Source organism: Carassius carassius, chromosome 3 (assembly GCF_963082965.1).
Source record: "Carassius carassius chromosome 3, fCarCar2.1, whole genome shotgun sequence".
Classification (NCBI taxonomy): Eukaryota; Metazoa; Chordata; class Actinopteri; order Cypriniformes; family Cyprinidae; genus Carassius; species Carassius carassius.
The window spans coordinates 42,692,052-42,717,638 of NC_081757.1; the positions used below are offsets into that span (position 1 = coordinate 42,692,052).

Sequence of the window (25,587 nt, forward strand, 5' to 3'; positions counted from 1 at the left end):
TTGGCTGTGTAATGAATTGCTGTTGTTTCTTTATCATGTCACTTTGGATAAAAATGTCAGCTAAATGCATAAATATAAACCTAAATGAAAAGGCTATAGTTGCCACAACTAATGCACCAGTTATCACCATTTTAAATGTAATTAAGACAAAAATATATATAGTTTATAAGTGCATGAGCAATGGCCATGTGTTGCAAAAGTTTATACATTGTGAATCCACAACTGTGACAGAATCCTTTCCATCATGCCATTCACAGAGCATTAAATCCATTTCCAGAAGAATGACAACATGTAAACAAACTTCAGTTTGCATTAGTTTATTAAGAGCTACTAGACAAGAAACAAAAAAAGCTGTCATTCTCATGACACCATAGAGATAGTTATCACAAATATTTCATGCTATTAAAATTTACAGATTTATTCCATAAGATTAATTTGAAAGTGCTCTACTGTACGGAGTTAAGAACGCAGGTTCACAATCTCCTCCGGCGTCTCTTTAAGGAAGTCGATTGACCAGAGCAATCGGAGGCCTTGCAGCCACAAGACTCAATGTAAATGTAAGTGTGGCTGATATTTGACCCATCAGCGCAAGTCAGGGTCACTTCCTTCTTGGTGGTTGTTGTTTCTTGACAGCAAGAGCATGAGTGCACAAGAGCGTTTGCTTCTGCAGAGTATCTGTTTCAACACAATGACACAATTTGTAGCACAAAAACTACATGTATTTATAAATGAAGGTCTCTAAATTGTGATTTGGATACTTACATTGATGATGTCTCACACAAGCCTGAGCAAGAGGTTATTTCCACAGGTGTGTTGCTTATACAGCCATTAATGACCAAGAAGGTGCTGTTCTTCTGGACATTACATTTGTTGTCCAGTGTACCTAAGGGAAATGAGAAACACATTAACTAAGTGTTAGAAAATATAATTCAACACTTTATATGACCTGACACTCCTTACATGGAAAGTTTGGGAAACTTTAAACTAATATGTTTAATGCACATCATGTTGTTAACAGTATTTTCTTTTTAAAGTTATTTTGCTCCTAGAAACGGTGTTCAGATGTGGCATCAGATGTAAATCTGAATGGCGTTCTCCGTCATTTTCAAAAATCATGAATCAAGTAGAACATAAATGTATTTTTACTCTCATTAACATATTTTGCAATTATTGAGTAATGCTTTTTAAATGTTCCTGGACTCACAGGTTGGACAGCAGCCATCTGCATCTATTGTCTCTGTTCCCTGTAGAAAAAGGAAAAGCATTAGCCATTGAACAGACTTAAAGTCAAGATATTAAGTTGTCTAAAATAGTCTTTCGAGCCACTTACAGGGATACAATTCTCAGGATTGAAGGCAGGGCAAGTGGTCTTCATCTCAACTGTCACTGAGTTACCATTGACTCTCTCACATTGGTATTTCACACATTTGTCATTAGGTGGTTGCCATATCTGGTCAACCTGTCAGTGGAGAACACATGCAAAGAATTCTTAATGCAAACATTTAAAATAAAATATTTATGTTGTAAAATACACTTTACAATCCAACTGTTAAAATGCTCAAATAAATGTCATGTCAGAACTTACTGAAACGGTAACTGTGATGTTGTCATGCATAACCACACAATCAGTGCTAACACACTCTCCACAGCACTGACCAGGAATGAGTTGATACTCGTGACCCTAAAGGAAAGAAAGAAAGAGAAATACATCATATTGCCTGGTAGTTGATACATAACTGTGCACTGACTTCTTTTAAAGGTGTCTTTGCTTATTGTTTACACGATTTGTTGTGCTTTTTCTAAAACGGCGGCATTCGTAAACCGACTGCACAAGTCTTTATTGAAAACGGAAATAGATGTTTATACCTCTGGACAGTAATCATTGCAGTCAGCTATCACACACTCTGGAGCAAGAAGATTTGTTTCAGGATCTACGTTCCAACCACACTGACAAAATGTACAAGGGTCATCGCTTGGTATAATCGAGCCAGGCTGGAGACGAAGACAGAGAGAGGGAATAAGTATACTTTTGATATCTTGTAAGGTATTGGTTTATATATATATATATTTATATATATATAAAATAATATATCATTTTACCTGATACACTGTGGTATTATGGACACAGACTTCCATGGGGGCTGTAAAGAATAAGAAATGAATGAGTGCATTGCACAGCATCAAAACAACAAAGTATCTTTTCTGAGAACACTGATCCATATACATACAGCAAATATAATCTGGACAGCAGTTATCTGGAGACACGGTGAAGGATGGTATAAAGCCCAGTGGACACTGTATCATGGGAATAGGGCACAGGTTCACATCACAACCTGTAGGATAATATAAAACATTTTTGTTCAGCATTTCATTGTAAATGTACAGGCATTTCTAGAATATATCTTTTAGAATTTGTAGTCTAACTTTCTGCTGTTTAAACAGTACAAGGGTAAAATCGCGACCCTTAATTTCCTTAAGTTGGGACCTCATTTCATTTTCAGCCACCAGTTAAAAACCACTAGTAAGTATGACTGAATAACTAAAAACTAGTAAATATATAAAATGAATAGCATTTCTGTCATTTGTTTTAAAAAGTCCTTCTGTGTCAGCGACGATTTCTTGTTTTCAGATCACTTACTGCACTCTTGGATCTCGCAGCAGTCAATTGTTGTGTTCACAAGCACTTGTCCAGGCTGATCGCAAGTAACAGGTGGTGAAACAGAACAAGTTACAGGCTGGCAACGGACGGTCAGTGTTTCACTCTCACACTCACACATTTGACATCCACTCTGCCAAGTATCATTGGGCTGCAAAAAAATAATAATAATAATAATAATAATTGTCAGATATATCACGTTTTCATAGATGGGAAGCTGAAATAGTTAATTGAATTCTATTCACTTAATTCTGCAATTCACACATTAACACATCCATTCATATCTTAATTAATTGTTCAGGCATTTTTCCATGATCTGCAAATCTATTACACATAATCAAGAGTCTGTTTGTGTTTAATTAGACATCTGTTTCTGTTAGTTTATTGGAATATTTTTAACGAATGCAAATTGCCACTTTAGTGACATGTTCATGGGGCTCAGTGGTAGAGCATTGTATTTGCATCGCAAAAGGTTGTGGGTTCATCTCCCAGGGAACACAGGTTCAGGTAAAAAATGTATATCCTGAATGCACTGTGACAATTAGTGACATGAGTCTTTTTTAAGTTATAATTATGAATCCAAAATAACCAAAGCCTGATAAAATCATGAATCATTATCAATTTTCACCAAAAAATATAATCAGGAGGTGAATCCAATTATTGTCAGAACAAATATTTACATTCTTAAATAAGTGAAATGTAAGTTGCTTTGGATAAAAATGTCTGCCAGAGGCAAATATTTAGTTTTGGTATTAATTTGTTCCCACTGACATCTAACAAATGCAAAAAAGAAACTTCTATTGATTTCATAACCTATGAAACAAAAGACTTTAATTTTTGAAGATATACCTGTCTTGGTGGATCAAGTGCATCACACTTAGGCCCATAGGTGGTAGTTGGTACTTCTGTGTCTGTATTAGTTGTGGCAAACTGTGTTGTTTCAAGGGAACTTATGGTTGTTGAACTGGAATATGTGGTTGTTTCAGGAGGAATGGATGGTGATGGGGAGGTTGCACATGATGTTGAAATCTTCACAATATGACAAGTTGCATTACAGTATGCAGTGAAGCACCAACCAGTGCCATCGGTAACATTGTAAATGATATCACCTAAAAAAAAAAGTTACAAGTTAAAATTATTCAGCTTTTTTTATGATTATTAAAAAATACAAAAAAGGTTTTTTGTACCTGATTGAAAATGTGTGCTATTGACAAAACAACAAACCACAGAAGTGGTTGAGAATAAAGAGGACGTTGTAGTCACTGGAAGGGTGTTAGTAAATGAAGTTAATGTTTGTGTAATAGGAACAATTGAGGTCTCCATGGTTGTGGATGAGAAGAAAACATGTTGAGTGGACGTTGGTGAAATGGTTGAAATATACACTGTTTTAGATGTTTCGAAAGGTGTTTCCACTTTTAAAGTGGTTGTTTCTGTGGTCGTTGGTTGGCTTGTAAGGCCAGTTGTCCCCTCTTTTGGTTGTCTGGTGGTGGTGGACAAAAGTGTCTGAGCTGTGGTCAATTCATTCTCAGTTACAGTCTCAGTTGTGGTTAGTTGTCCAGTGGTTTGAGTCGCTGTAGATGACTTTGAAGTTGTGGAGACTATGCTTGGAGCTGATGATTCTGTAGATGGTTGGGCAGTGGTGCTTCCTTCTTCGAGAATAGTAGTGGATGGGATGGCTGGTGTGGTCGTTGAATGAGTAGTTTCAGCTCTAAATGGTTTTGTTGTTGAAGAAAGGCCCTGAGCGGTAACCTCAGACCCAGTGGATGATTCTACACTCACTGTTGTGTACACAAGGGTAGTGACGGGTACAGCAGTTGTCTTTGTCTGGGTTGTTGGCTGTGTGGATGTAACGACTGGCAATGAAGTTTGTATCAGTGGCAGGGCAGTACTTGTTGATGTTTCAGATGATGTGCCTGTTACCTCTTCTAAAGTGGTTGTTTCAGTGGTCGTTGGTTGGCTTGTTGGGCCAGTCGTCCCCTCTTTTGGTTGTCTGGTGGTGGTGGACAAAGGTGTCTGAGCTGTGGTCAATTCATTCTCAGTTACAGTCTCAGTTGTGGTTAGTTGTCCAGTTGTTTGGGTCGCTGTAGATGATTTTGAAATTGTGGAGACTACGCTAGGAGCTGATGATTCTGTAGATGGCTCGGCAGTGGTGCTTCCTTCTTCGAGAATAACAGTAGTGGATGGGACGACTGGTGTAGTGGTTGAAAGAGTAGTTTCAGCTCTAAATGGTTTTGTTGTTGAAGAAAGACCCTGAGTGGTGACCTCAGACCCAGTGGATGATTCTACACTCACTGTTGTGTACACAAGAGTAGTCACTGGTAAAGCAGTTGTCATGGTCTGGGTTGTTGGTTGTGTGGATGTAACGACTGGCAATGAAGTTTGTGAAACTGGCAGGGCTGTGCTTGTAGCTGTAGATGTTTCAGATGATGTACCTGTTACCTCTTCTAAAGTGGTTGTTGCTGTGGTCATTGGTTGGTTTGTTAGGCCAGTCGTTCCCTCTTTTGGTTGTCTGGTGGTGGTGGACAATGGTGTCTGAGCTGTGGTCAATTCATTCTCAGTTACAATCTCAGTTGTGGTTAGTTGTCCAGTGGTTTGAGTCGCTGTAGATGATTTTGAAGTTGTAGAGACTATGCTTGGAGCTGACGAATCTGTAGATGGTTGGGCAGTGGTGCTTCCTTCTTCGAGAATAACAGTAGTGGATGGGGCGACTGGTGTGGTGGTTGAAAGAGTAGTTTCAGCTCTAAATGGTTTTGTTGTTGAAGAAAGACCCTGAGTGGTAACCTCAGACCCAGTGGATGATTCTACACTCACTGTTGTGTACACAAGGGTAGTTACTGGTACAGCAGTTGTCTTTGTCTGGGTTGTTGGCTGTGTGGATGTAACGACTGGCAATGAAGTTTGTGTCAGTGGCAGGGAAGTACTTGTTGATGTTTCAGATGATGTGCCTGTTACCTCTTCTAAAGTGGTTGTTTCAGTGGTCGTTGGTTGGCTTGTTAGGCCAGTCGTCCCCTCTTTTGGTTGTCTGGTGGTGGTGGACAAAGGTGTCTGAGCTGTGGTCAGTTCATTCTCAGTTACAGTCTCAGTTGTAGTTAGTTGTCCAGTTGTTTGAGTCGCTGTAGATGATTTTGAAGTTGTGGAGACTACGCTTGGAGCTGATGATTCTGTAGATGGCTGGGCAGTGGTGCTTCCTTCTTTGAGAATAACAGTAGTGGATGGGACGACTGGTGTGGTGGTTGAAAGAGTAGTTTCCGCTCTAAATGGTTTTGTTGTTGAAGAAAGACCCTGAGTGGTAACCTCAGACCCAGTGGATGATTCTACACTCACTGTTGTATACACAAGGGTAGTGACTGGGACAGCAGTTGTCTTTGTAAGTGTTGTTGGCTGTGTGGATGTTATGACTGGCATTGAAGTTTGTGACACAGGCAGTGCTGTACTTGTTGATGATTCAGATGATGTGCCTGTTACTTCTTCTAAAGTAGTTGTTGCTGTGGTCATTGGTTGGCTTGTTAGGCCAGTCGTTCCCTCTTTTGGTTGTTTGGTGGTGGTGGACAAAGGTGTCTGAGCTGTGGTCAATTCATTCTCAGTTACAGTCTCAGTTGTTGTTAGTTGTCCAGTGGTTTGAGTCGCTGTAGATGATTTTGAAGTTGTGGAGACTACGCTTGGAGCTGATGATTCTGTAGATGGTTGGGCAGTGGTGCTTCCTTCTTCGAGAATAACAGTAGTGGATGGGATGACTGGTGTGGTGGTTGAAAGAGTAGTTTCAGCTCTAAATGGTTTTGTTGTTGAAGAAAGACCCTGAGTGGTAACCTCAGACCCAGTGGATGATTCTACACTCACTGTTGTGTACACAAGGGTAGTAACTGGTACAGCAGTTGTCTTTGTCTGGGTTGTTGGCTGTGTGGATGTAACGACTGGCAATGAAGTTTGTGACACTGGCAGGGCTGTACTTGTAGCTGTTGATGTTTCAGATGATGTGCCTGTTACCTCTTCTAAAGTGGTTGTTGCTGTGGTCGTTGGTTGGCTTGTTAGGCCAGTCGTTCCCTCTTTTGGTTGTCTGGTGGTGGTGGACAAAGGTGTCTGAGCTGTGGTCAGTTCATTCTCAGTTACAGTCTCAGTTGTAGTTAGTTGTCCAGTGGTTTGAGTCGCTGTAGATGATTTTGAAGTTGTGGAGACTACGCTTGGAGCTGATGATTCTGTAGATGGCTGGGCAGTGGTGCTTCCTTCTTCGAGAATAACAGTAGTGGATGGTACAACTGGTGTGGTGGTTGAAAGAGTAGTTTCAGCTCTAAATGGTTTTGTTGTTGAAGAAAGACCCTGAGTGGTAACCTCAGACCCAGTGGATGATTCTACACTCACTGTTGTGTACACAAGGGTAGTGACTGGTACAGCAGTTGTCTTTGTCTGGGTTGTTGGCTGTGTGGATGTAACGACTGGCAATGAAGTTTGTGACACAGGCAGTGCTGTACTTGTTGATGTTTCAGATGATGTGCCTGTTACCTCTTCTAAAGTGGTTGTTTCAGTGGTCGTTGGTTGGCTTGATAGGCCAGTTGTCCCCTCTTTTGGTTGTCTGGTGGTGGTGGACAAAGGTGTCTGAGCTGTGGTCAGTTCATTCTCAGTTACAGTCTCAGTTGTAGTTAGTTGTCCAGTTGTTTGAGTCGCTGTAGATGATTTTGAAGTTGTGGAGACTACGCTTGGAGCTGATGATTCTGTAGATGGCTGGGCAGTGGTGCTTCCTTCTTCGAGAATAACAGTAGTGGATGGGACGACTGGTGTAGTGGTTGAAAGAGTAGTTTCAGCTCTAAATGGTTTTGTTGTTGAAGAAAGACCCTGAGTGGTGACCTCAGACCCAGTGGATGATTCTACACTCACTGTTGTGTACACAAGAGTAGTCACTGGTAAAGCAGTTGTCATGGTCTGGGTTGTTGGTTGTGTGGATGTAACGACTGGCAATGAAGTTTGTGAAACTGGCAGGGCTGTGCTTGTAGCTGTAGATGTTTCAGATGATGTACCTGTTACCTCTTCTAAAGTGGTTGTTTCAGTGGTCGTTGGTTGGCTTGATAGGCCAGTTGTCCCCTCTTTTGGTTGTCTGGTGGTGGTGGACAAAGGTGTCTGAGCTGTGGTCAGTTCATTCTCAGTTACAGTCTCAGTTGTGGTTAGTTGTCCAGTTGTTTGGGTCGCTGTAGATGATTTTGAAATTGTGGAGACTACGCTAGGAGCTGATGATTCTGTAGATGGCTCGGCAGTGGTGCTTCCTTCTTCGAGAATAACAGTAGTGGATGGGACGACTGGTGTAGTGGTTGAAAGAGTAGTTTCAGCTCTAAATGGTTTTGTTGTTGAAGAAAGACCCTGAGTGGTGACCTCAGACCCAGTGGATGATTCTACACTCACTGTTGTGTACACAAGAGTAGTCACTGGTAAAGCAGTTGTCATGGTCTGGGTTGTTGGTTGTGTGGATGTAACGACTGGCAATGAAGTTTGTGAAACTGGCAGGGCTGTGCTTGTAGCTGTAGATGTTTCAGATGATGTACCTGTTACCTCTTCTAAAGTGGTTGTTGCTGTGGTCATTGGTTGGTTTGTTAGGCCAGTCGTTCCCTCTTTTGGTTGTCTGGTGGTGGTGGACAATGGTGTCTGAGCTGTGGTCAATTCATTCTCAGTTACAATCTCAGTTGTGGTTAGTTGTCCAGTGGTTTGAGTCGCTGTAGATGATTTTGAAGTTGTAGAGACTATGCTTGGAGCTGACGAATCTGTAGATGGTTGGGCAGTGGTGCTTCCTTCTTCGAGAATAACAGTAGTGGATGGGGCGACTGGTGTGGTGGTTGAAAGAGTAGTTTCAGCTCTAAATGGTTTTGTTGTTGAAGAAAGACCCTGAGTGGTAACCTCAGACCCAGTGGATGATTCTACACTCACTGTTGTGTACACAAGGGTAGTTACTGGTACAGCAGTTGTCTTTGTCTGGGTTGTTGGCTGTGTGGATGTAACGACTGGCAATGAAGTTTGTGTCAGTGGCAGGGAAGTACTTGTTGATGTTTCAGATGATGTGCCTGTTACCTCTTCTAAAGTGGTTGTTTCAGTGGTCGTTGGTTGGCTTGTTAGGCCAGTCGTCCCCTCTTTTGGTTGTCTGGTGGTGGTGGACAAAGGTGTCTGAGCTGTGGTCAGTTCATTCTCAGTTACAGTCTCAGTTGTAGTTAGTTGTCCAGTTGTTTGAGTCGCTGTAGATGATTTTGAAGTTGTGGAGACTACGCTTGGAGCTGATGATTCTGTAGATGGCTGGGCAGTGGTGCTTCCTTCTTTGAGAATAACAGTAGTGGATGGGACGACTGGTGTGGTGGTTGAAAGAGTAGTTTCCGCTCTAAATGGTTTTGTTGTTGAAGAAAGACCCTGAGTGGTAACCTCAGACCCAGTGGATGATTCTACACTCACTGTTGTATACACAAGGGTAGTGACTGGGACAGCAGTTGTCTTTGTAAGTGTTGTTGGCTGTGTGGATGTTATGACTGGCATTGAAGTTTGTGACACAGGCAGTGCTGTACTTGTTGATGATTCAGATGATGTGCCTGTTACTTCTTCTAAAGTAGTTGTTGCTGTGGTCATTGGTTGGCTTGTTAGGCCAGTCGTTCCCTCTTTTGGTTGTTTGGTGGTGGTGGACAAAGGTGTCTGAGCTGTGGTCAATTCATTCTCAGTTACAGTCTCAGTTGTTGTTAGTTGTCCAGTGGTTTGAGTCGCTGTAGATGATTTTGAAGTTGTGGAGACTACGCTTGGAGCTGATGATTCTGTAGATGGTTGGGCAGTGGTGCTTCCTTCTTCGAGAATAACAGTAGTGGATGGGATGACTGGTGTGGTGGTTGAAAGAGTAGTTTCAGCTCTAAATGGTTTTGTTGTTGAAGAAAGACCCTGAGTGGTAACCTCAGACCCAGTGGATGATTCTACACTCACTGTTGTGTACACAAGGGTAGTAACTGGTACAGCAGTTGTCTTTGTCTGGGTTGTTGGCTGTGTGGATGTAACGACTGGCAATGAAGTTTGTGACACTGGCAGGGCTGTACTTGTAGCTGTTGATGTTTCAGATGATGTGCCTGTTACCTCTTCTAAAGTGGTTGTTGCTGTGGTCGTTGGTTGGCTTGTTAGGCCAGTCGTTCCCTCTTTTGGTTGTCTGGTGGTGGTGGACAAAGGTGTCTGAGCTGTGGTCAGTTCATTCTCAGTTACAGTCTCAGTTGTAGTTAGTTGTCCAGTGGTTTGAGTCGCTGTAGATGATTTTGAAGTTGTGGAGACTACGCTTGGAGCTGATGATTCTGTAGATGGCTGGGCAGTGGTGCTTCCTTCTTCGAGAATAACAGTAGTGGATGGTACAACTGGTGTGGTGGTTGAAAGAGTAGTTTCAGCTCTAAATGGTTTTGTTGTTGAAGAAAGACCCTGAGTGGTAACCTCAGACCCAGTGGATGATTCTACACTCACTGTTGTGTACACAAGGGTAGTGACTGGTACAGCAGTTGTCTTTGTCTGGGTTGTTGGCTGTGTGGATGTAACGACTGGCAATGAAGTTTGTGACACAGGCAGTGCTGTACTTGTTGATGTTTCAGATGATGTGCCTGTTACCTCTTCTAAAGTGGTTGTTTCAGTGGTCGTTGGTTGGCTTGATAGGCCAGTTGTCCCCTCTTTTGGTTGTCTGGTGGTGGTGGACAAAGGTGTCTGAGCTGTGGTCAGTTCATTCTCAGTTACAGTCTCAGTTGTAGTTAGTTGTCCAGTTGTTTGAGTCGCTGTAGATGATTTTGAAGTTGTGGAGACTACGCTTGGAGCTGATGATTCTGTAGATGGCTGGGCAGTGGTGCTTCCTTCTTCGAGAATAACAGTAGTGGATGGTACGACTGGTGTGGTGGTTGAAAGAGTAGTTTCAGCTCTAAATGGTTTTGTTGTTGAAAAAAGACCCTGAGTGGTAACCTCAGACCCAGTGGATGATTCTACACTCACTGTTGTATACACAAGGGTAGTGACTGGTACAGCAGTTTTCTTTGTAAGTGTTGTTGGCTGTGTGGATGTTATGACTGGCATTGAAGTTTGTGACACAGGCAGTGCTGTACTTGTTGATGATTCAGATGATGTACCTGTTACTTCTTCTAAAGTAGTTGTTGCTGTGGTCGTTGGTTGGCTTGTTAGCCCAGTCGTTCCCTCTTTTGGTTGTTTGGTGGTGGTGGACAAAGGTGTCTGAGCTGTGGTCAATTCATTCTCAGTTACAGTCTCAGTTGTTGTTAGTTGTCCAGTGGTTTGAGTCGCTGTAGATGATTTTGAAGTTGTGGAGACTATGCTTGGAGCTGATGATTCTGTAGATGGTTGGGCAGTGGTGCTTCCTTCTTCGAGAATAACAGTAGTGGATGGGACGACTGGTGTGGTGGTTGAAAGAGTAGTTTCAGCTCTAAATGGTTTTGTTGTTGAAGAAAGACCCTGAGTGGTAACCTCAGACCCAGTGGATGATTCTACACTCACTGTTGTGTACACAAGGGTAGTAACTGGTACAGCAGTTGTCTTTGTCTGGGTTATTGGTTGTGTGGATGTAACGACTGGCAATGAAGTTTGTGTCAGTGGCAGGGAAGTACTTTTTGATGTTTCAGATGATGTGCCTGTTACCTCTTCTAAAGTGGTTGTTGCTGTGATCGTTGGTTGGCTTGATAGGCCAGTTGTCCCCTCTTTTGGTTGTCTGGTGGTGGTGGACAAAGGTGTCTGAGCTGTGGTCAGTTCATTCTCAGTTACAGTCTCAGTTGTAGTAAGTTGTCCAGTTGTTTCAGTCGCTGTAGATGATTTTAAAGTTGTGGAGACTACGCTTGGAGCTGATGATTCTGTAGATGGCTGGGCAGTGGTGCTTCCTTCTTCGAGAATAACAGTAGTGGATGGTACGACTGGTGTGGTGGTTGAAAGAGTAGTTTCAGCTCTAAATGGTTTTGTTGTTGAAGAAAGACCCTGAGTGGTAACCTCAGACGCAGTGGATGATTCTACACTCACTGTTGTATACACAAGGGTAGTGACTGGGACAGCAGTTGTCTTTGTAAGTGTTGTTGGCTGTGTGGATGTAATGACTGGCATTGAAGTTAGTGACACAGGCAGTGCTGTACTTGTTGATGATTCAGATGATGTGCCTGTTACTTCTTCTAAAGTAGTTGTTGCTGTGGTCGTTGGTTGGCTTGTTAGGCCAGTCGTTCTCTCTTTTGGTTGTTTGGTGGTGGTGGACAAAGGTGTCGGAGCTGTGGTTAATTCATTCTCAGTTACAGTCTCAGTTGTGGTTAGTTGTCCAGTGGTTTGAGTCGCTGTAGATGATTTTGAAGTTGTAGAGAATATGCTTGGAGCTGATGAATCTGAAGATGGTTGGGCAGTGGTGCTTCCTTCTTCGAGAATAACAGTAGTGGATGGGACGACTGGTGTGGTGGTTGAAAGAGTAGTTTCAGCTTTCAATGGTTTTGTTGTTGAAGAAAAACCCTGAGTGGTAACCTCAGACCCAGTGGATGATTCTACACTCACTGTTGTGTACACAAGGGTAGTAACTGGTACAGCAGTTGTCTTTGTCTGGGTTGTTGGCTGTGTGGATGTAACGACTGGCAATGAAGTTTGTGACACAGGCAGTGCTGTACTTGTTGATGATTCAGATGATGTGCCTGTTACTTCTTCTAAAGTAGTTGTTGCTGTGGTCGTTGGTTGGCTTGTTAGGCCAGTCGTTCCCTCTTTTGGTTGTTTGGTGGTAGTGGACCAAGGTGTCTGAGCTGTGGTCAATTCATTCTCAGTTACAGTCTCAGTTGTTGTTAGTTGTCCAGTGGTTTGAGTCGCTGTAGATGATTTTGAAGTTGTGGAGACTACGCTTGGAGCTGATGATGCTGTAGATGGTTGGGCAGTGGTGCTTCCTTCTTCGAGAATTACAGTAGTGGATGGTACGACTGGTGTGGTGGTTGAAAGAGTAGTTTCAGCTCTAAATGGTTTTGTTGTTGAAGAAAGACCCTGAGTGGTAACCTCAGACCCAGTGGATGATTCTACACTCACTGTTGTGTACACAAGGGTAGTGACTGGTACAGCAGTTGTCTTTGTCTGGGTTGTTGGCTGTGCGGATGTAACGACTGGCAATGAAGTTTGTGACACAGGCAGTGCTGTACTTGTTGATGTTTCAGATGATGTGCCTGTTACCTCTTCTAAAGTGGTTGTTGCTGTGGTCGTTGTTTGGCTTGTTAGGCCAGTCGTCCCCTCTTTCGGTTGTTTGGTGGTGGTGGACAAAGGTGTCTGAGCTGTGGTCAATTCATTCTCAGTTACAGTCTCAGTTGTTGTTAGTTGTCCAGTGGTTTGAGTCGCTGTAGATGATTTTGAAGTTGTGGAGACTACGCTTGGAGCTGATGATTCTGTAGATGGTTGGGCAGTGGTGCTTCCTTCTTCGAGAATAACAGTAGTGGATGGTACGACTGATGTGGTGGTTGAAAGAGTAGTTTCAGCTCTAAATGGTTTTGTTGTTGAAGAAAGACCCTGAGTGGTAACCTCAGACCCAGTGGTTGATTCTAACCTCACTGTTGTGTACACAAGGGTAGTGACTGGTACAGCAGTTGTCTTTGTCTGGGTTGTTGGCTGTGTGGATGTAACGACTGGCAATGAAGTTTGTGACACTGGCAGGGCTGTACTTGTAGCTGTTGATGTTTCAGATGATGTGCCTGTTACCTCTTCTAAAGTGGTTGTTGCTGTGGTCGTTGGTTGGCTTGTTCGGCCAGTCGTTCCCTCTTTTGGTTGTCTGGTGGTGGTGGACAAAGGTGTCTGAGCTGTGGTCAGTTCATTCTCAGTTACAGTCTCAGTTGTAGTTAGTTGTCCAGTGGTTTGAGTCGCTGTAGATGATTTTGAAGTTGTGGAGACTACGCTTGGAGCTGATGATTCTGTAGATGGCTGGGCAGTGGTGCTTCCTTCTTCGAGAATAACAGTAGTGGATGGTACGACTGGTGAGGTGGTTGAAAGAGTAGTTTCAGCTCTAAATGGTTTTGTTGTTGAAGAAAGACCCTGAGTGGTAACCTCAGACCCAGTGGATGATTCTACACTCACTGTTGTATACACAAGGGTAGTGACTGGTACAGCAGTTGTCTTTGTAAGTGTTGTTGGCTGTGTAGATGTTATGACTGGCATTGAAGTTTGTGACACAGGCAGTGCTGTACTTGTTGATGATTCAGATGATGTGCCTGTTACTTCTTCTAAAGTAGTTGTTGCTGTGGTCGTTGGTTGGCTTGTTAGGCCAGTCGTTCCCTCTTTTGGTTGTCTGGTGGTGGTGGAGAAAGGTGTCTGAACTGTGGTCAGTTCATTCTCAGTTACAGTCTCAGTTGTAGTTAGTTGTCCAGTGGTTTGAGTCGCTGTAGATGATTTTGAAGTTGTGGAGACTACGCTTGGAGCTGATGAATCTGTAGATGGCTGGGCAGTGGTGCTTCCTTCTTCGAGAATAACAGTAGTGGATGGCACGACTGGTGTGGTGGTTGAAAGAGTAGTTTCAGCTCTAAATGGTTTTGTTGTTGAAGAAAGACCCTGAGTGGTAACCTCAGACCCAGTGGATGATTCTACACTCACTGTTGTATACACAAGGGTAGTGACTGGTACAGCAGTTGTCTTTGTAAGTGTTGTTGGCTGTGTAGATGTTATGACTGGCTTTGAAGTTTGTGACACAGGCAGTGCTGTACTTGTTGATGTTTCAGATGATGTGCCTGTTACTTCTTCTAAAGTAGTTGTTGCTGTGGTCGTTGGTTGGCTTGTTAGGCCAGTCGTTACCTCTTTTGGTTGTTTGGTGGTGGTGGACAAAGGTGTCTGAGCTGTGGTCAGTTCATTCTCAGTTACAGTCTCAGTTGTAGTTAATTGTCCAGTGGTTCGAGTCGCTGTAGATGATTTTGAAGTTGTGGAGACTACGCTTGGAGCTGATGATTCTGTAGATGGCTGGGCAGTGGTGCTTCCTTCTTCGAGAATAACAGTAGTGGATGGGACGACTGGTGTGGTGGTTGAAAGAGTAGTGTCAGCTCTAAATGGTTTTGTTGTTGAAGAAAGTCCCTGAGTGGTAATCTCAGACCCAGTGGATGATTCTACACTCACTGTTGTATACACAAGGGTAGTGACTGGGACAGCAGTTGTCTTTGTAAGAGTTGTTGGCTGTGTGGATGTTATGACTGGCATTGAAGTTTGTGACACAGGCAGTGCTGTACTTGTTGATGTTTCAGATGATGTGCCTGTTACTTCTTCTAAAGTAGTTGTTGCTGTAGTCGTTGGTTGGCTTGTTAGGCCAGTCGTCCCCTCTTTTGGTTGTCTGGTGGTGGTGGACAAAGGTGTCTGAGCTGTGGTCAGTTCATTCTCAGTTACAGTCTCAGTTGTAGTTTGTTGTCCAGTGGTTTGAGTCACTGTTGATGATTTTGAAGTTGTGGAGACTATGCTTGGAGCTGATGATTCCGTAGATGGCTGGGCAGTGGTGCTTCCTTCTTCGAGAATAACAGTAGTGGATGGGACGACTGGTGTGGTGGTTGAAAGAGTAGTTTCAGCTTTAAATGGTTTTGTTGTTGAAGAAAGACCCTGAGTGGAAACCTCAGACCCAGTGGATGATTCTACACTCACTGTTGTGTACACAAGGGTAGTAACTGGTACAGCAGTTGTCTTTGTCTGGGTTGTTGGCTGTGTGGATGTAACGACTGGCAAAGAAGTTTGTGACACTGGCAGGGCTGTACGTGTAGCTGTTGATCTTTCAGATGATGTGCCTGTTATCTCTTCTAAAGTGGTTGTTGCTGTGGTCGTTGGTTGGCTTGTTAGGCCAGTCGTCCCCTCTTTTGGTTGTCTGGTGGTGGTGGACAAAGGTGTCTGAGCTGTGGTCAGTTCATTCTCAGTTACAGTCTCAGTTGTAGTTAGTTGTCCAGTGGTTCGAGTTGCTGTAGATGATTTTGAAGTTGTGGAGACTATGCTTGGAGCTGATGATTCTGTAGATGGCTGGGCAGTGGTGCTTCCTTCTTCGTGAATAACAGTAGTGGATGGTACGACTGGTGTGGTGGTTGAAAGAGTAGTTTCAGCTCTAAATGGTTTTGTTGTTGAAGAAAGACCCTGAGTGGTAACTTCAGAACCAGTGGATGATTCTACACTCACTGTTGTATACACAAGGGTAGTGACTGGGACAGCAGTTGTCTTTGTAAGTGTTGTTGGCTGTGTGGATGTCATGACTGGCATTGAAGTTTGTGACACAGGTAGTGCTGTACTTGTTGATGTTTCAGATGATGTGCCTGTTACTTCTTCAAAAGTAGTTGTTGCTGTGGTCGTTGGTTGGCTTGTTAGGCCAGTCGTTCCCTCTTTTGGTTGTTTGGTGGTGGTGGACAAAGGTGTCTGAGCTGTGGTAAGTTCATTCTCAGTTACAGTCTCAGTTGTAGTTAGTTGACCAGTGGTTTGAGTCGCTGTAGATGATTTTGAAGTTGTGGAGACTACGCTTGGAGCTGATGATTCTGTAGATGGCTGGGCAGTGGTGCTTCCTTCTTCGAGAATAACAGTAGTGGATGGTACGACTGGTGTGGTGGTTGAAAGAGTAGTTTCAGCTCTAAATGGTTTTGTTGTTGAAGAAAGACCCTGAGTGGTAACCTCAGAACTAGTGGATGATTCTACACTCACTGTTGTATACACAAGGTTAGTGACTGGGACAGCAGTTGTCTTTGTAAGTGTTGTTGGCTGTGTGGATGTCATGAGTGGCATTGAAGTTTGTGACACAGCTAGTGCTGTACTTGTTGATGTTTCAGATGATGTGCCTGTTACCTCTTCTAAAGTAGTTGTTGCTGTAGTCGTTGGTTGGCTTGTTAGGCCAGTCGTCCCCTCTTTTGGTTGTCTGGTGGTGGTGGACAAAAGTGTCTGAGCTGTGGTCAATTCATTCTCAGTTACAGTCTCAGTTGTAGTTAGTTGTCCAGTGGTTTGAGTCGCTGTAGATGATTTTGAAGTTGTGGAGACTACGCTTGGAGCTGATGATTCTGTAGATGGTTGGGCAGTTGTGCTCCCTTCTTCGAGAATAACAGTAGTGGATGGGAAGACTGGTGTGGTGGTTGAAAGAGTAGTTTCAGCTCTAAATGGTTTTGTTGTTGAAGAAAGACCCTGAGTGGTAACCTCAGAACCAGTGGATGATTCTACACTCACTGTTGTGTACACAAGGGTAGTAACTGGTACAGCAGTTGTCTTTGTCTGGGTTGTTGGCTGTGTGGATGTAACGACTGGCAATGAAGTTTGTGACACTGGCAGGGCTGTACTTGTAGCTGTTGATGTTTCAGATGATGTCCCTGTTACCTCTTCTAAAGTGGTTGTTGCTGTGGTCGTTGGTTGGCTTGTTAGGCCAGTCGTCCCCTCTTTTGGTTGTCTGGTTGTGGTGGACAAAGGTGTCTGAGCTGTGGTCAGTTCATTCTCAGTTACAGTCTCAGTTGTAGTTAGTTGTCCAGTGGTTCGAGTTGCTGTAGATGATTTTGAAGTTGTGGAGACTACGCTTGGAGCTGATGATTCTGTAGATGGCTGGGCAGTGGTGCTTCCTTCTTCGAGAATAACAGTAGTGGATGGTACGACTGGTGTGGTGGTTGAAAGAGTAGTTTCAGCTCTAAATGGTTTTGTTGTTGAAGAAAGACCCTGAGTGGTAACCTCAGAACCAGTGGATGATTCTACACTCACTGTTGTGTACACAAGGGTAGTAACTGGTACAGCAGTTGTCTTTGTCTGGGTTGTTGGCTGTGTGGATGTAACGACTGGCAATAAAGTTTGTGACACTGGCAGGGCTGTACTTGTAGCTGTAGATGTTTTAGATGATGTCCCTGTTACCTCTTCTAAAGTGGTTGTTGCTGTGGTCGTTGGTTGGCTTGTTAGGCCAGTCGTCCCCTCTTTTGGTTGTCTGGTGGTGGTGGACAAAAGTGTCTGAGCTGTGGTCAATTCATTCTCAGTTACAGTTTCAGTTGTTTTTAGTTGTCCAGTGGTTTGAGTCGCTGTAGATGATTTTGAAGTTGTGGAGACTATGCTTGGAGCTGATGATCCTGTAGATGGTTGGGCAGTGGTACTCCCTTCTTCAATAATAACAGTAGTGGATGGGAAGACTGGTGTGGTGGTTGAAAGAGTAGTTTCAGCTCTAAATGGTTTTGTTGTTGAAGAAAGACCCTGAGTGGTAACCTCAGAACCAGTGGATGATTCTGCACTCACTGTTGTGTACACAAGGGTAGTAACTGGTACTGCAGTTGTCTTTGTCTGGGTTGTTGGCTGTGTGGATGTAACGAATGGCAATGTAGTTTGTGACACTGGCAGGGCTGTACTTGTAGCTGTAGGCGTTTCAGATGATGTGCCTGTTACCTCTTCTAAAGTGGTTGTTGCTGTGGTCGTTGGTTGACTTGTTAGGCCAGTCGTCCCCTCTTTTGGTTGTCTGGTGGTTGTGGACAAAGGTCTCTGAGATGTGGTCAGTTCATTCTCAGTTACAGTCTCAGTTGTAGTTAGTTGTCCAGTGGTTCGAGTTGCTGTAGATGATTTTGAAGTTGTGGAGACTATGCTTGGAGCTGATGATTCTGTAGATGGCTGGGCAGTGGTGCTTCCTTCTTCGAGAATAACAGTAGTGGATGGTACGACTGGTGTGGTGGTTGAAAGAGTAGTTTCAGCTCTAAATGGTTTTGTTGTTGAAGAAAGACCCTGAGTGGTAACCTCAGACCCAGTGGATGATTCTACACTCACTGTTGTATACACAAGGGTAGTGACTGGTACAGCAGTTGTCTTTGTAAGTGTTGTTGGCTGTGTGGATGTTATGACTGGCATTGCAGTTTGTGACACAGGCAGTGCTGTACTTGTTGATGTTTCAGATGATGTGCCTGTTACTTCTTCTAAAGTAGTTGTTGCTGTGGTCGTTGATTGGCTTGTTAGGCCAGTCGTCCCCTCTTTTGGTTGTCTGGTGGTGGTGGACAAAGGTGTCTGAGCTGTGGTCAATTCATTCTCAGTTACAGTCTCAGTTGTGGTTAGTTGTCCAGTGGTTTGAGTCGCTGTAGATGATTTTGAAGTTGTGGAGACTACGCTTGGAGCTGATGATTCTGTAGATGGCTGGGCAGTGGTGCTTCCTTCTTCGAGAATAACAGTAGTGGATGGGACGACTGGTGCGGTGGTTGAAAGAGTAGTTTCAGCTCTAAATGGTTTTGTTGTTGAAGAAAGACCCTGAGTGGTAATCTCAGACCCAGTGGATGATTCTACACTCACTGTTGTATACACAAGTGTAGAGACTGGTACAGCAGTTGTCTTTGTAAGTGTTGTTGGCTCTGTGGATGTTATGGCTGGCATTGAAGTTTGTGACACAGGCAGTGCTGTACTTGTTGACGTTTCAGAGGATGTGCCTGTTACTTCTTCTAAAGTAGTTGTTGCTGTAGTTGTTTGTTGGCTTGTTAGGCTAGTCGTCCCCTCTTTTGGTTGTCTGGTGGTGGTGGACAAAGGTGTCTGAGCTGTGGTCAGTTCATTCTCAGTTACAGTCTCAGTTGTAGTTAGTTGTCCAGTGGTTTGAGTCACTGTAGATGATTTTGAAGTTGTAGAGACTACGCTTGGAGCTGATGTTTCTGTAGATGGTTGGGCAGTGGTGCTTCCTTCTTCGAGAATAACAGTAGTGGATGGGACGACTGGTGTGGTGGTTGAAAGAGTAGTTTCAGCTCTAAATGGTTTTGTTGTTGAAGAAAGACCCTGAGTGGTAACCTCAGACCCAGTGGATGATTCTACACTCACTGTTGTGTACACAAGGGTAGTGACTGGTACAGCAGTTGTCTTTGTAAGTGTTGTTGGCTGTGTGGATGTAACGACTGGCAATGAAGTTTGTGACACTGGCAGGGCTGTACTTGTTGATGTTTCAGATGATGTGCCTGTTACTTCTTCTAAAGTGGTTGTTGCTGTGGTCGTTGGTTGGCTTGTTAGGCCAGTCGTCCCCTCTTTTTGTGGCCTGGTGGCGGTGGACAAAGGAGTCGGAGCTGTGGTCAATTCATTCTCAGTTACAGTCTCAGTTGTAGTTAGTTGTCCAGTTGTTTGAGTCACTGTTGATGATTTTGAAGTTGTGGAGACTACGCTTGGAGCTGATGATTCTGTAGATGGTTGGGCAGTGGTGCTTCCTTCTTCTAGAATAACAGTAGTGGATGGGACGACTGGTGTGGTGGTTGAAAGAGTAGTTTCAGCTCTAAATGGTTTTGTTGTTGAAGAAAGACCCTGAGTGGTAACCTCAGACCCAGTGGATGATTCTACACTCACTGTTGTGTACACAAGGGTAGTGACTGGTACAGCAGTTGTCTTTGTAAGTGTTGTTGGCTGTGTGGATGTAACGACTGGCAATGAAGTTTGTGACACTGGCAGGGCTGTACTTGTTGATGTTTCAGATGATGTGCCTGTTACTTCTTCTAAAGTGGTTGTTGCTGTGGTCGTTGGTTGGCTTGTTAGGCCTGTCGTCCCCTCTTTTTGTGGCCTGGTGGCGGTGGACAAAGGAGTCTGAGCTGTGGTCAATTCATTCTCAGTTACAGTCTCAGTTGTGGTTAGTTGTCCAGTTGTTTGAGTCACTGTAGATGATTTTGAAGTTGTGGAGACTATGCTAGGAGCTGATGATTCTGTAGATGGCTCGGCAGTGGTGCTTTTTTCTTCGAGAATAACAGTAGTGGATGGGACGACTGGTGTGGTGGTTGAAAGAGTAGTTTCAGCTCTAAATGGTTTTGTTGTTGAAGAAAGACCCTGAGTGGTAACTTCAGACCCAGTGGATGATTCTACACTCGCTGTTGTGTACACAAGGGTAGTGACTGGCACAGCAGTTGTCTTTGTCTGGGTTGTTGGCTTTGTGGATGTAACGACTGCCAATGAAGTTTGTGACACTGGCAGGGCTGTACTTGTAGCTGTTGATGTTTCAGATGATGTTCCTGTTATCTTTTCTAAGGTGATTGTTGCTGTAGTTGTTGGTTGGTTTGTTAGACCAGTTGTCAACGTCTTCAACGGCTTTGTGGTAGTGGAAAGAGGTATTTGAGATGTGGTAAATTCAAACTCAGTGGTTTGTTCACCAGTGGTCTGAAGCGTTGTAAGCGCCTTACCAGTGATCGTTGCAAAGGTTTTTGTAATGGGTGCAATTGAGGTTTCTGATGTTGTTGTTAACCTGCTTGTTTTTTGTGCCTCTGTAGAGCTTTCAGCTTCTGTTGTTTTGTTTCCTGTCGTGGTTACGGACAGTGTTGATGATCCAGCTGATGATGTTGAAGACATTGATGTTACTAATATCAGTTTTTCAGTTGAATATTTAATTTCTGTTGTAGAAGCAGTTAAAATAACTTCAGTTGTTGGTTGGCTTGATGTGGATAAATCTTCATGAGTTGTTGTTGTTTCTTTATTAGTTTCAGGTGAAGTGTATTCTGTGGACAAGGGAAATACAATGTAAAATGTAAGGAGTTACAAAAATAAAATGTAAATCAAACAACAAATAAATAAATACTATAAAAATATATATTTAAATCCATTGTGCAGAGAAGTTGTGATCTAATTTTAATTGAATGAAAATAAGTAGTTTACAAAAACAAGCTAACCTAAAGTCTTTCCAGTTAAACTAATGCAGGCATAAGCTTTGATTTACAATGCAAGAGGCCTAAACAAACTATAGTAGCAATATATAAGATTAGGAATAAACGCATACCAAAAAAATAAAAAAGTACCTGGGGTGCTGAAGACAAAAACTGTTGTCGGGGTTGGTGTTAATGTCTGCGTTGTGGTCAGGATGGATGTGGTTGTTGGGACAGTAGTCGTTTCACAAGGTATCAAAGTCCTCTCAATAGTTTCATTGACTGAACATCTGCCCGTGATACAACCTCCCAGCCCATCCGTTGTGTGATAAATGATATCTCCAAAATTGTACTCCACATTGTTGTATTGGCATGTACATGCTGTAAAAAGAGAAAATGTATATAAAAAGGTGTAAGTATTATGAAAAAGTATATAGATTCTTCATACACAATCTTCAAACTGAACTATAACTGAAATGCTAAAAACCTTACCATTTACATCAAAGTCACAGACAACACCAGATGATGTACAATAACTGCATGAGGAAAAATAACAGATAGGATAATTAAATATATTTCAAAAATGTTAGTGATCTTTCTGAAACATGAATATAAGTAGAAAATATCTACACATACCATGACTGACAGTTCTCTGAGGTTGGCACATGCTGGCCAACCTCATAATGTAACATATCCACAAAACAGCCACAATCTTCCTGTGTCACACACTTCATGTTATCTTCATCAAAAATAGGCTGCTCGGGAGGGCATTTAGGATAGCAACCTAAAAAAGGTTAAAAGGGAAAAATACATAAAGTAATTTTGTCAGAAGAAGTAATAGTTTTCTCTCTAACATGCAGGTGATATAACTGGATTTAATTACGACTTCTCACCTTCAAGTGCTGGTATCTGACTAGAGCAGTGTCCAGAGGGGTTTCTACACGTCTGCATACAAGGTGCTCCACAAGGTTTGTAATGCCACTCACATTCATCAGGGGGGTTGTAATAATCACAAAACATTGCTGCAATAAAAAGGCAACCTTAAACCTGTTTCTTGGTTTTGTTTTATGTTTACAGCTTTTAGTTATTACGCCACAGCACATCTGATGACAGTCATTTAATTATTAGTGACTTACGGCATATTTTAGGTGTTCTCCAAGCAACGCAGGCTCCAGCCTCATTACATGCTTCTGCATAGGCTGTTACAGCAGTGCAAAAACACTCATAATCTCCACCACTATCACAAGCACATGCATCTCTCACACAGGCATCATAAAAAGGAGAGGGGTCCACCTTTAAAGCAATATTCATGAAAATGTGGCTGTTACCAAATATGCATTTAATGTTTCAGAGAAAAAATAAATAGATGGCTTTTCGAGTTCCCTAAAAAGCAGTTTGTTGTAAGTACCTGTGAATGACAGGTTGAGAAGACACTGCTAGTAATGATGCTACACTGCCTCTGTGCCCATGCCCCTCTATATGGATTATGGACACAAGGATCTTGGATGAGGGTTGCATCTGGACAATTAGAGAGCTTCCAGCTGTTTACAAAATCCAGGGTTTCAACAGCAATTGCTTGACTGCGCGTAGTGAAGTCATTGTTCGCATTTCCATCGTAGTTTCCACACAGACCACACACGCGGCCCTATCGATACAAATGGAAAACTGTTAATATATTAAATAAATCTGATACTTACAATCAACATATAGAGTCAACAAGAGTGGAGTTGATAAACCAACCACTTTACTCACATTAAACTCTGGACTCAGTTTGATGTGTATAGTTGTTTTTCTGTCCCATATAAGCGTCAGACCATTATTGGCCTCAATCACCAAGTAAAGTCCCATGGTGCGCATCTGGTAGGGAATCTCCTCTCCTAAATCTCTATGAACAACTTGGTAGGATCCATCTGTCAGTCTAAGCTCATTGCTCTGAAATATAAGGGCATATTTGCAATGCGTATTCTTCAATAATTTAAGGTTGCTATGAATGTGAGAAGTTACGAACTTACGCCAAGAAACAGCTTGATAGTCTTGGAACAAGTGGTGCCGGTGGATCCACAGGGAATGTTTTCAGTAATGACTCTAAAAGTGCCAGTTGTGTTGTTGCAGAAGTCCTGGTCATTGCATACAAATTAGATTCAGATTATAAAGATACAGTATAATGATCTTCAGGCTTCGCAAGGAAGTGCAAGGTTAAATACCTGAACAAGGCTGTATTCACAGTTTCCACTGAAGACGTATCTTTTCTCATCAAACGTTTTATAATGCCCATCTCCATATATGCTGCATGTCCCACTGCACTGGTTTGTGGTACAGATCCATCGTCTATCCTTGCAAGTACTATAAAAAGGAATGCAAGTTCATTATGAAAGTTGTATATAGAATATTAAAAATAAGTACAAATCTTGAACAGCTAAACATACCATGTGTTACAATCAGTCTTAATGCTTTCTCCAGGTTGGTAGGCAACTCCGTTATGGAAGCAAGGGCACAGGTTTTCAGCTATACAGCCACCTTTTCCATCAGACACCAGTCCAGAGGGGCACACACAGCCAGACACACACTCTGTGCTGATCTGTAGTCATTCAATATTAAAGTCAGCAAATTATTACTTGTAGCTGCTGAAAGGAATAGTTCACCTAAATTAAACAATTTAGTTATTTACTCACCCCAATGCCATTCTAAACCCATATGCTGTTAATTTTTCAGTACAACAAAAAAGGGTAGTATATAAAGTATCTCTTTACAGGACATTACAACTGGCAATATTTAATTGTGCATTGATGGTGTTTTATTACCCATAATGCAGTTTTTGCTGTTGTTGCACTTAAAGACTTTATTTCTTGTTTTGTGTCACACAGAAAAAGTACCATGCTGGTTTAGAATTACATCGGCATGGCCTACTCTTTAATAGGAATTAAAGCAACTCACGCAAGCCATGTCTAATGTGTTGCAGCTCTTCTGACACTCTGATCCTGTGGATCCAGGGCTAGCACTGGAGCAGTTGAAAAACATCATTGGATATTGGCACTCTAAAAGAAAGGATGGACAAAAAGACATTAAGGGTGTGCACATAGCTGATCTCAAATACAATTAAAGTGAAAACCAGAAACCTGTGGTTTTAAATGTACAATTTAAATTTAGCTTCACGCACCTTCCCCATTTGATACCCCAGTACAGCTCAATCTGCCTTGCTCGCAAATACTGAAATTTAAACATTAGGTTAAATATTATTAAATCACATTTTGGACAAGTTTATGACAGGGTTTATCAAACTGAAGTCAATGGACACCCCCACTGCCTAGGATGAAAAGTATTATCACATAGGAGGGCAGAAGCATCCATCGGTGCAGTGGTGCTCACACACTTGTCCTATTTCAGGATTTGTGCAGGTGTCAGTGCAGTATAATATTCAAGAGAGATTTGAATTGAAAATCTAGAATGAATGCTACACTTTGAACTTAATACACACATAAAAAAGCCTAACATAAATATATTTTTTAAATATAAAATAGTCAGGGTTGTCATACCCTCTGACACTGGTCACTGACATCAAAAACTTTGAAAAACCCTGCCTACAACAATTTTTTTCAACAGAAATTTAACCAACTCCATGTGCATACCATGATCCACCATCTTTAGAGATTATGTCTCCGGCAGGAATGATTTTGCCTGAATCATAACATGAGCAGCTGGCAGGTGCAACACAGTCACCATTCTCGTTCATGTATGTTCCTTCTGCACAGCCACAGCCATCTACTGGCACGAAGTCAATAGCGCAGGTGTTGTCTGATTGGCTGAGGGATCGGCAAGTGCGGTCACAGCTGGTCATTTGATAAGAGTAGACCGTGGTGCTGGGGCAGGTTAGCGTGTACGTTACTGAGTAGAAAGAGACAATAAACTTGATGAACATATGCAATCAAAATTTTCTTATTTGCGCTCTCACACGTTATTTTAATCTGTTTGACTTTTAAAATGAAACTCCAAAAGAGCTTGACAACTATCAGATATTCTCAAGCCTTCCAGAGAAGAAAGCCACTCACAGCAGGCAGCATCTCTCCATCCATCAAGAGCAATCCCTCTGGCAGCACATGCGTGAACGTATGAAGACAAAGCTGCACACATGCAGTCCTCACTTTTCTCACAGTTGCAGCTGTCATATATGCAATTCTAGAAAGGATGTAAAAGTTAGAGAAAACTCAAAAAAATTAAAATAAATAAAAGAGAAGGAACGTAATTTCACTTACTGCTTTGTAGACTTCAGGACTGATTTCAGAGTGGCAGGGGGCAAACACTGATGAGGGATCTGATAGCAGGGAACACCAGTGCTGTGCATATTGCTCTGTGAAGCAACAAATGTTTATTAGAAAAATGACATTCCAGAGTTTTAAATCAAATCTCAGCTACACAGTGAATTCATAC

General features: G+C 42.6%; 1 protein-coding gene across 1 annotated transcript in view; it reads right to left on the bottom strand.

The window, feature by feature from the left end:
- Positions 1-315: 315 nt before the first annotated feature.
- LOC132113198 (mucin-2) overlaps positions 316-25,587 on the bottom strand; it is a 30,058-nt gene continuing 4,786 nt past the window's right edge. The window contains 26 exon segments of the mRNA XM_059521019.1: positions 316-675; positions 763-883; positions 1,205-1,244; positions 1,331-1,459; positions 1,586-1,681; positions 1,867-1,992; positions 2,101-2,141; positions 2,229-2,333; positions 2,639-2,807; positions 3,506-3,765; positions 12,271-12,462; positions 21,316-21,543; positions 21,655-21,698; positions 21,799-21,946; positions 22,056-22,184; positions 22,299-22,455; positions 22,571-22,807; positions 22,915-23,094; positions 23,175-23,279; positions 23,367-23,505; positions 23,589-23,740; positions 24,097-24,197; positions 24,320-24,369; positions 24,789-25,044; positions 25,209-25,335; positions 25,413-25,507. Coding sequence (XP_059377002.1) covers positions 474-675; positions 763-883; positions 1,205-1,244; positions 1,331-1,459; positions 1,586-1,681; positions 1,867-1,992; positions 2,101-2,141; positions 2,229-2,333; positions 2,639-2,807; positions 3,506-3,765; positions 12,271-12,462; positions 21,316-21,543; positions 21,655-21,698; positions 21,799-21,946; positions 22,056-22,184; positions 22,299-22,455; positions 22,571-22,807; positions 22,915-23,094; positions 23,175-23,279; positions 23,367-23,505; positions 23,589-23,740; positions 24,097-24,197; positions 24,320-24,369; positions 24,789-25,044; positions 25,209-25,335; positions 25,413-25,507 — 3,629 coding nt within the window. The 3' untranslated portion in view covers positions 316-473.